This window comes from Vombatus ursinus, unplaced genomic scaffold (assembly GCF_900497805.2).
Source record: "Vombatus ursinus unplaced genomic scaffold, bare-nosed wombat genome assembly UNPS02014811.1, whole genome shotgun sequence".
Classification (NCBI taxonomy): domain Eukaryota; kingdom Metazoa; phylum Chordata; class Mammalia; order Diprotodontia; family Vombatidae; genus Vombatus; species Vombatus ursinus.
In genome coordinates, this window is record NW_020954589.1 from 10,624,239 (window position 1) to 10,634,959 (window position 10,721).

The window sequence follows — 10,721 nt, forward strand, 5'->3', positions numbered from 1 at the left end:
GAGGAATCAGAAGAGGACATTAGTGGAAGGACATTGCCTGTAAGTGTGACAGATGGGAAGAAAATAGCTCTATAGGAAATGATGGAGATAGGAAAATCCACTTCTTACAGGAGCTGTGCAACTATGGGTAAGTCACATAAATTCTCTTGAGTCTCAGTTTCCTCACCTGTGAAATAGAGATAAAAATGCCTGTACAACTTATCTAACTGGGTTGTTATGATGCTTTAACTAAATAATGCATGTAAAGTGCTTTGTAGAGAGATCTTGAAATCATATGCTTAAAGACGATAATTAAACCCATGAGAGGTGATGATCTCAACAAATGTGAGTATACGGAGAAGGCCTAGAACAGGGCCCTGAGGCACATTCACAAGTCAGAGAAATAAGAACAGTATTATGTATGCAAACCAGACCAAAGAAAATTTTCCAAGAAAGGATAGTCAAGAAAGATGAGGACTGTGAAAAGACCAGATATGGCAATTCAGAGAACAGCCAACGTACTATACCACGTTCCACAATAAATTCACAAAGAATAAGTGACCCTAATATGAAGATCACACCAAATGTAGGGGATATTTTCTTTCTATCTCACTTTCTCTCTATCTAGGAGACTGGGCCTACCCATCTCACCCAGGCTAGAAGTGCAATGGCCGTTCACGGGCCCAATCCCATTTCTGATCAACACAGAAGCTTTGACTTGCTCTATTTTCAACCTTGGCTGATCCACTCCTCCTCAGGAGGCAGCCTGGCAGCACCTCCTGCTTTTAGGGGCTCAACACATTGATGCTGGATTTATCGTGGATACCTGATTGGTTTTAGCCTTACTGTAGCTGAAAACTCTTGAGCTTAAGTGATTCACCAACCTCAGCCTCTCAAGTCGCAGAGATTACAGATATGTGCCACTATGCCTGGCTTAGGAGACACATTCTTAACCATACAAGTAATAATAGAAGCAATTACAAAAGAACTTTGATTACATGAAATTGAAAAGCTCCTGCCCAAACAAAAATGACGCATCTAGGCTAAGAAGGAAGTGGTTAATATGGGGGAAAAAAAACTATAAAATTTCTCAGTGAAGTGTTTGATATCCAAAATATACAGACAACTAACAGATATATATGATTTTTTTAAAAGCCATTTTCCAATAGATAAAAGGCCAAAGGATATGAACAAACAATTCATAAAAGAAGAACTGCAAACTATTAAAGAATGAAAAGAATAAAAGAATGTTATAAATCACTAATAGTTTGGTACCTGGCTCATAATTTTTCTCTCCTCCTCAACTGCTGCCCTCATACTTAAGAATTTTTCCTCAAAACCCTAACAGTTAATAAAAGGATTTGTTCTGTAAAACTTGGACTCAGTCAAAAAGCTGCACCCAAGGTGCACAGAAGGTCATATGTGGCCTCAAGGCTGCAGGTTCTCCACCCCTGCCCTAACCACTCCATTCTTCAACCTACCCCCTTCCCATGACCTACTCCTCCAGCCAACCTCAGTCACATACAAAGATGCTCATACCCTTGATCTTGCCATCACCCACAAATGCATCACCTCCATGTTCAAGAATTCCAAAATATCCTTATCTGACCATAATCTACTGGCTATCCACCTCTCTTTCTGCCTTTCCTTACCAAACGCTACTCTTTTTTGACACAGTGACCTTCAATCCCTCAGCCCCCAAGTTCTTCCCCACGGAATCTTCCCTGCACTTGCCACTCTCTCCTCTTTTCCCCATCCAGACCCCTTGGTGAATTAGTTCAACTGTACACTGTCATTTTCTCTTGAATCCCTAGACATTTATTACATTGCCAATTGCACAGTGTCTTGTCTTGGATCTCTCCCACAATCCAGACACCTTCTCTCCTATATGAGTTGTACTGAACGAAGGTGGAAACAAAATCACACAACCATTATAATCGAATTGAATGGAACAAAATTATGGGACACAACTTCATCTGGGCCCTCACTGGTGCTAGGCAATCATAACTATACCTCCCTTATCAACTCACTATCCTACTCTCTATAACTGCTCTTCTAAATCTTTTCATCTCTCCTCAAATCTCCAATGACTTCCCTTTCCCCAACTCTCTCAGCTGAGAAACTTGCCCCATATTGTACAGAAATAATTGAGACCACTTGCTGTAAGCTCCTTCTCCCCTCTTCCTCATCTCTCACCCTCAGATGCCTTCTGCCATTTTATCCCCCTTCACCCTTCTTATATGATGAAGTGGCCTTACTCCTTACCAAGACAAATCCCTCTTCCTGCACAAGTGATCCCATTCCATTATGTCTCCTCCAACAGACTGCCCCCTTTGTCATACCTACTCTCTCACTTATCTTCAATTTCTTCCTGTCTATGTAGGCTCCTTCCCTATGACCTTCAAACAAGGAAAAGTCTCTCCCATCCTCAAAAAACCATCACTTGATCCTTCTATCCTTACTATCATCCTGTATCTCTTCTGCTCTTGGTGACTAAACTCCTAGAAGTGCCTCCACTTTCTCTCCTCTTACTTTTTTCTTAACTCTGGCTTCTCACCTTATCATCCCACCAAAAACTGCTCTGCTCAGAATTACCAATGATCTCTTAGTTGCCAAATCCAATGGTCTTTTCTTAATCCTCATTCTCCTTGACCTCTCTGCTGCCTTTGACACTGTTGATCACCCTCCCTTCCATCTTCTCTCTAGATTTTTAGGAAATCATTCTCTCCTGGTTTTCCTCCTACCTATCAGACTGCTTTTTCTGTCTGTTTTGTTAGATCCTCATCCAGGTAATACCCTCTAATTATAGGTGGTCCAGAGGGTTCTGTCCCAGGACAGGTCTATTCTCTTCTCAGTCTAAACTACTTCACTGGGTCATCTCCATTTCTATGCTGATGATTCTAAAATCTACCTGTCCTGTCCCAAATTCTTTGCTGACCTCCAATCTTGAATCTCCAACTGCCTTTCAGACATCTCAAATTCGATGTCTAGTAGACATCTTAAACCCACCATGTCTAAAACTGAACTCATTACCTTTCCCCCTAAATCAGAGGTTTCCAAACTTATTTGGCCTACTGCCTCCTTAAAAAAAATTACTCAGCACCGGAAATCTACTTTCTTTAACCCTTTGATACAAAGTTTTTTTTTTAAATTTCTGTTTTTTCAAACTACTAGCACCCCCCCCGGGGGGGGGTTATCGCCCACTTTGGGAACCTATACCTAAATCATTACCCCCTAACTTCTGTATTACTGTTGAGGGCAACACCATTCTCCTAGACCCTCAGGCTTCTAATCTGGAAGTCATCCTCATCTCCTATCTTTCACCCTCATATCCAAACTGTTGCAAGGCCTATGGATTTCTTTTGCGAGATTTCTCCAAAACACCCTCTCCTCTCCTCTGAAACTGCCTCCACTCTGGTTCAGGTCCTCAATACCTCACTCCTGGACCACTGGAATAGCCTGCTTCAAGGTCTGCTTGTCTCAAGTCTCTCCACTCTACTCCATCCTCCATTCAGCCACCAAAGTGATTTTTCTAAAGTACGGGTCTGACCACATCACCTCTACTCAATATCTACCTCTACTACCAAACATCACATCTACTCAATAAACTCCAGGAGCTCCCTACCATCTCCAGGATCAAATACAAATCCTCTGTTTGGCATTCAAAATCCTTCATGATCTAGACCTTCCTTACCTTTCCAATCTTCTGATAACTAATGTGGCAGGGGCCACAAACTCTTTCATCCAGTAACAGTAGCCTCCTGGCTGTTTCAGGAACAAGACACTCATCTCTCAGGCTCTGGGCATTTTCTCTGGCAGTCCTCATGCCTGGAACCCTTTCCTTCCTCATCTCTGTCTACTGTTTTTCCTGCTTTCCTTTATGTCTCAACTAAAAGCCCATTTTCTACAGGAAGCTTTCCCCAACCCTTCTGAACTCTATTGCTGTCCCTCTTTTAATTATTTCTTATTTATCCAGTATATAGATTGTTTGCACATATTTGTTTGCTTGTTGTCTCCCCCATTAGAATGTGAGCTCTTTGAGGGCAAGGAATATCTTCTGCCTCTTTGAATCCCTAGAGCTTAGCACAGTGCCTGGCACGTAATAGGTGTTTAATGTTTACTGACTGACAAACTTGTCACAAAAAAGGATGGGTACTTCATATTGTCATAGATCAATACAAACCTATATTCCTTGAGCATACTGTAGCCTCCCTGGGCCTAAGATTTCTCTTCTGTAAAATTACAAAATTAAGAAAGTTGGTTAAACTAATTAGATCACTTACAGTTTTAATATTCCATGACCATGATTTACAAATAGCTTCATTACCCAATTCTCAAAAGTTAATTCAGTATAAGTAATGCAATGTTCAGTCAGGTTTTTAAAATGGTTTTTTGATACATTTATCAGCACTCCTTTGAACAGTTTTCGATTAAAATCCTAAAGAACAGTGACAATGCCTGTGATATTTATTTTTAGGATACCTTAAACATTTAACAATTACTATTGCTACTGAAAAGATCTATACCCCAGAAATCTCAAATGATTGAAGTACTGCTACTGATGGTGTTATTACTAAGTGGCATAATTTTTAAGCAAAAAAGATTAGGCAAAAAAAAAACCCTTAATTAACTTATTCGTAATGGATTTCCATTTAAAAAATCAGTTTACATATATAATGCACATATATGTATATATTTATAATATAAAAGATTTTACATCATTCATAACAGAATTATAAACTTGTAAGTAGGACAGATCATAGCAAAATCTATTATTACTTAAATAATTTTTCCCTGAAGCCTGGGATCCTATCTGATACCCTAAAGCTACAAATGCCACAATAACAGAACAAAGCTTTTGTGAAACTAAGACAGCCACTATGGTCCTAAAAGAGCATATATAAAAAAAGTTTTAAAAAAAAAGAGTATATAACTTACAAGAAGGCATTGTTTAGAATCGCTGTTAAAATGCATCTGCTTTGGAAACCTTTAAAACAAGTGCCTCTATACCAAGTATATAGCGCCTTAGAGTCTACTATAAGGAAATAATAATACCTCAGTAATATATATTGTCACAGGAATTCACTTTTTTAGACATTAATTTTAATTCCCACTTCCTCTAAAATCTCTCTGGAAAGCATCTACAGACAATCCATCACTTCATCATAGCTTTTCTTCACAAGTATTGGCTCAGATTTCTTTTCCCATTTCGATATGATGTGCAGTAGGTCTGCCACCATTAACACACTGCTGAACACTTTCCCACAATATAACATAATGAATTACAATAGCCTTTACTGTTTCCATTTTTACTTTGCGATTCTATTATGTACACAATTTCTTGCAAAGGCACCATTTTAGGTTTTCAAAGCCTCTGTTCTTTACGCCTGAAGCAATGCATTCATATGAATCCTCACAAAAACTACTTTAGAAGCAGATTTTTCCATAACTACCAAAAATAAATCAAAGCATTCAGATCCTCTTTACATCCCCCTCCCAAGCAATTCTTGCCCTAAGGCTCTTACTTTTGGGCAGTGGAAGGAATTAGTCCAAGGACCTTAATTACAGGTTTCAGCCTTGAAGATTAACTATAATGCTAAAAATTTTCCAGCCCACAAAGATTATTTCACCAACTTTCTCTTTTCTGAGACTGCACTAGGGTATACTGCTTGTAGTAAAAGAGTTGCCACTGGGCACCCAAACACTCAGCTATTTGTAGGTCTTTCCTCGCACGGGAAGTACGATCAACACAAACCCCAGCCAAACTGCACAAATGTTAAACGAAGTGAATTACTAGCCTAGCCTTGTTCGGCGACACAGTGGTCACTCAACGAAATGTGTCTGACAAATATAGTTCTGTATCCGATGACTCAAAAACTCGGGCTGTGGGAAGATGCCTCTGTAACTACAGACCATTCATTAAGCCGCCGCCATTTGACCTCTGTCATTCTTATCAAAAGAGAATTAGAGCCTCCACCCCCAGCTCTGAAATTACTTTTCCCCCATCCTTTATGTCCCCTTTCCCCTCCTTTGGGGCTCCATAATTCCTCCCAACAGCTTCTGGCTCTTTTCCTTATTCATCACCTCGGGGAATCGCACTTCTTCCACCCTGGGCAAATCCCAGCCTTTTACAAAGGGAGCTGGCCCTGGGCAAATCGACTCGGCCCAGCCCGCAGCCCACAGCCCACCACCCAGACCCTCTCCTCCAGCCCCCGTTTTTCAGCCCTGCCCCACCCTACCCGACCCGACGTCTCTTCCAGAATGACAACCTCCCTTCTCTGGTCCCCTCCTCCCAGTCTATTGGATGGGGGAGGGGAAAACCACAAATAGGGGTCCCTTCTGCTCCCCCTCGCTCCAGGAGTCGGGAGGAGGGGGCGGACACCCCCTTTCGCCACCATTTCCGTCTCCCCCCTCCCCGGGTCGGGGGCGTCCCTATTGTCTCGCACGTTGCCCGGTTTGGTCGGTCCCCGCGCGCCTCCCCCACCCCCGGCCCGCAGCACCGGCGCCCCCCTCACCTCCTCCTCGCTCTCGTTGCGGAAGCACAGACACGCGGCCCGCTTCTTGTAGCCGTCACCGTCGTAGGTCCGCGTCTGGTTCGACTTGAACTTCATCATCGTCCGGGCCCGGGGTCGCGGGGGCGGGGCAGGAGGAGGGTGGGGCGCGGAGGGAGAGGCCGCCGGGGTAAGGGTCGGATCGGGTCCCGGTCGGGGTCTGGAGGCCGCTCCGGGGCCGGTCCCAGGCGCGCGCGCGCCGGGAGGGAGGAGGGGAAGGAGCCGCTTCTCCGCTACTCGGCTCTGCCGCTGGCCCGCCTCGGCCGCCTCATTCCTCCCGCCCCAGACCCGTCGTCGTCGTCGTCGTCGCCGCCGTCGCTGCCGCCGTCACGGCTGCTGCCACCGCCACCTCCGCCACTGCCGCCGCTCGCTTCACGGTCGCCGCTGCCGCCGCCCCCTCCGCCAGCGCTGCCGCCACCGACGACAACCAGGCCGCCATCTTGGGGCGAGCTGCGTCAGCGGCGTAAGGCCGCGCGGAGGGACGAGGCCGCTCCCGCTCTCTCGGCGCAAGTGGCTTTCGGGAATCGCTCCCTCCCCAGGGAGCGCAGCTCGAGCCCTTGCGCCAACCGCGCGGGCGTAAACGGGCGTCTGGGATGGGGCGGGCCCCCGTCGGAGGGGCTGGGGGCGGGGAGTCTGGCGGAGGCCACTACGCTAGCAGCGTAGCTGGGCCGCCGGTATACGGCGGGTGTGGCAGTGCCCTAGAAGAATAAAGGAAGCCTGGGCAAAGCGCTGGAGTTCGGGTTCTGCGCTACGTCATCGGCGGGGCCGAACAGCCGTGCTGTTCTTCCCGGGGCAGGTCGGGGACGCCCCACTCATGTGCTAGGGATCCTAGCTTGGGACTTCGGGAATAGGATGAGTCAGGAAGGGGTCGTCCATTCAAAAGAACAAATATTTATCTCTCTAGTCTTGTAAAATCGAAGGAAATTGCTTTTGCTTCACATAAATGGGTGGTGGGGTGGTTGTGCAGAACAGGTATATACTGTAGAGAATCTAAAACAGCAATACCCCTGGCAATAATGAAGGAGTGTAGGACAACATTCCACCCTCCCACCATGATCCCCATCTCCCAAACATCCTTCCGCCTAGTCATACAGAAAAGAAAATGCAGCAAAATACTCCCGAGAAATGTGAGAGAGCATCACCTTGTTCTTGGCCCTTGAACCATCTCCTCCCACTTTTGGTGGATTTATTCAGTTGCGCATCGGTGCCTTTTAGCAACTTGCCATCCCCATTCTTCATCCCCCAGGGGCTGTGTGGTTGCACTGGCAGGTTGTGGGAAGAGGGAGGGAATCTGGAGTTAGTCACTTGCCACCCTTCTTCCTGGAAAAGTCACTTTAACCTCTTTGGACCTCAGTGCCCTCATCGGTCAAAGATGAGGTTGGACAAATTGACCTGTAAGGTCCCTTCCTAAGGAAAACTTTCAAGTAAAGGTTATCTCCTGGGGTTCCCTCAATTTTCTGAGTTGTTCCCACACCGAATCTTTTTCAATCAACTAAGACGTTATTGAAATGGCTTGTCCCCATCCCCACCCAGAAGGGGATCATGGTTCAATCTGATTCAATGTTTAGCTTGACAGTAAGTTTCTTGTACTGGGGTAGCTAGGTGGTGAAGTAGAAAGAGTGCCAGGCCTAGAAGTCAGGAAGATTCATGTTAATGAGTTCAGATCTGGTCTCAGACTTTTACTAGCTATGTGACTCTGGGTAAGTCACTGAACCCTGTTTACCTCAGTTTACTCATCTGGAATATGAGCTGGAGAAGGAAATGGCAAACCACTCTGGTATCTTTGCCAAGAAAACCCCAAATGGGGTCATGAAGAGTCAGACGAGACAGAGCAAGAAGTTCCTTGGGAGGGTGTGGGTTGCTTTTAGTGTCAAACTTAAAAGATTAGAAATGGATCCATTGGAAATGTGACCACAAGACATTCCATAGCTTCCTTTAATAACCTATCATAACTTCATTAGCTATGAATTCATCTTATTTAATTATTTCAGAAAGTATATGATTCAATCTTAGCAGTTTGGTGAAGTGAAAGAAATACTGGATCTGGAGTCAGTTACTTGCTATGCTAGTTCCTGGCTAAGTCATTTAACTTCTGTAGACCTCAGTGTCCTCACCTGTAAAAGATGAGGTTGGACATATTGACCTCTAAGGTCCCTTCCACAGATTTAAATCTATAATCTTATGATCATGGTGGGTATAGTCCCCACCAAGACAAATTAAAATCTCTCCATGCCTTTGTAAAGTTTGTGAGCTGTAGTGGCCAAAGAAATTCATCAGCTGATGGCAAACCTCTCCTTTATTTAGGCTGGTCTTTGGATGACAGACCATACCACCAAGCAGATACTTGAAGCACCTCCAACTTGGTATTAGGGCCTGCCAAGGCTTAGTTTCCAGTAGCATAGCCTTCAAGAGCCCAGGGCCACCTTCAAGCCATGGTGAGCTTCAGAATAGGAGTTTAGTAATGATGAATTTACCTTATTCCATCAACTTACTTGCATTTTCACTCTATATCACTTCTTATGGCAATCAGCTCCAGGTATTTATGGCTCACTGCTTAAAGCTGTATTTCATGTATCCTAAATTTATTTCTTTAAGTTTCAGCATGTGTTTGCTTCATCTGTATGTCATTGACTGTAGTCATATCATCCCTTAGATCTATGTCCTTCTGATGTGATGTCTCAGCCTTTTTAGTTAGCATGTGAGAATCTTCTTCTTCCCCTTGTGTATCATTGTGTATCTCCAGATTTTTCCCCCCTATTTGAGGGGCAATGACTAGAATCCCAAGAACAGATGTACAAATGAGTTGTTATCTGCTTATTTCCAAATCTTTTTCAGTAATACTTGTGTAATTGAAAGAACAGAAGATCTGGAGCCAGGCATGGTGGCACACACCTGTAATCCCTGCAACTGGCAAGACTGAGGCTGATGGATTGCTTGAGCTTAGAAATTTCAAGCTAAAGCTGATTTTGTGATTGGGTGTCCACACTGAGTCTGACACCAATATGGTCAAACTTGAGAAGCCAGGGAGCCACAGAATCAAACAAAGCTTCTTTGTTTACCAGCAGTTTGACCAATGATTACTCTACTTCCAGATTAGTCAAGGTAGAGAGAAAAAAAAAAAGAAACCAAGATTTGGAGTAAAAAGACCTACATTTAATCTCAGCACTGCTGCTTATTACTTTTGTGATGTTGGATGAATCATTTTACTTCTCTGTGACTCACTGTGCTCATCTGTAAAGTGGGTAGTTGGACGAAGGGATTTCTAAAGTCCCTTTCAATTCTAAATGCCATTGACTTCCTGTGTTGCTGTAAGGTGGATTTTAGTGTGTATAAGGAGGATTTTTGTTATTTTTTTTAGGTAACAGGTCTCAGGATCCATGGCCAAAATATATATTTCCCACGAATTATGGTTGAAAACTTTTACTGCAAAGTTGCAGTGACATAAGGATGACATAATGTACACCTGCACTGTGCTAGGTCATGACGATATTGCTAAAGTTAATCTGTGAGCTTAATATTGACAAATTGCCTTCTTTGTCGGTTGCCCCATAAAACAAGTGGGCACTGGTTAGTAAGTGAGGAACCCATTGTAGGATCTGGATAATGCATAGAGGGATGCATGTACCTGCTTTGATTGGCCCCCATCAAGGATTAGGGGGAATCTGTATGTTTGCCTCAACCAGCCCCTATTGAGACTTAGAAGATGCTAGGAGTTATGCTCCTACTCTCAGTCACCCCTGCGAGAAGAGTGATTAGGGAATGCTGTAGGAACTGGTGCCCCCATTATCAGCAATCCTCTTGAGAAGACTAGACTAGAATAAAGTAAACTTATTTAACCCCTCCAAAGTTGTCTTCCTGTCCTTCTGGCTGCCCAGATCAAGAGTGAATCTGTTAGGGGCTGGAGTCCAAAAAACTCCAGTGCCTCCTGTGTTGTCATCTGCCTTACAGTTGCCCAGCATTTTTAGAATTTTTGTTTTCAAACACCACACCAGGCCCATGTTTTCATGGAACAATCTACAATGACTCCTAGACACTCTGAGTAGTAAAAACTCCAGTATTAAATTACTTAACAATTGGCCACAGTACTCTGCATATATCAGGAATATATATCAGGAAATACTTGTTGAATCAATTGTTTGCCAACTCATATAATTCAGGAGCTTTTCCTGAAACTTACTCCTCTTAACTTAG

The 10,721-nt window shown here is 44.0% G+C and overlaps 1 protein-coding gene across 1 annotated transcript in view; it reads right to left on the bottom strand.

Moving 5' to 3' along the window:
* NUDT3 (nudix hydrolase 3) overlaps positions 1-6,669 on the bottom strand; it is a 70,894-nt gene extending 64,225 nt beyond the window's left edge. The window contains exon 1 of the mRNA XM_027876454.1: positions 6,495-6,669. Coding sequence (XP_027732255.1) covers positions 6,495-6,593 — 99 coding nt within the window. The 5' untranslated portion in view covers positions 6,594-6,669. The remainder of the gene's footprint in view (positions 1-6,494) is intronic.
* Between the last annotated feature and the right edge of the window lie 4,052 nt (positions 6,670-10,721).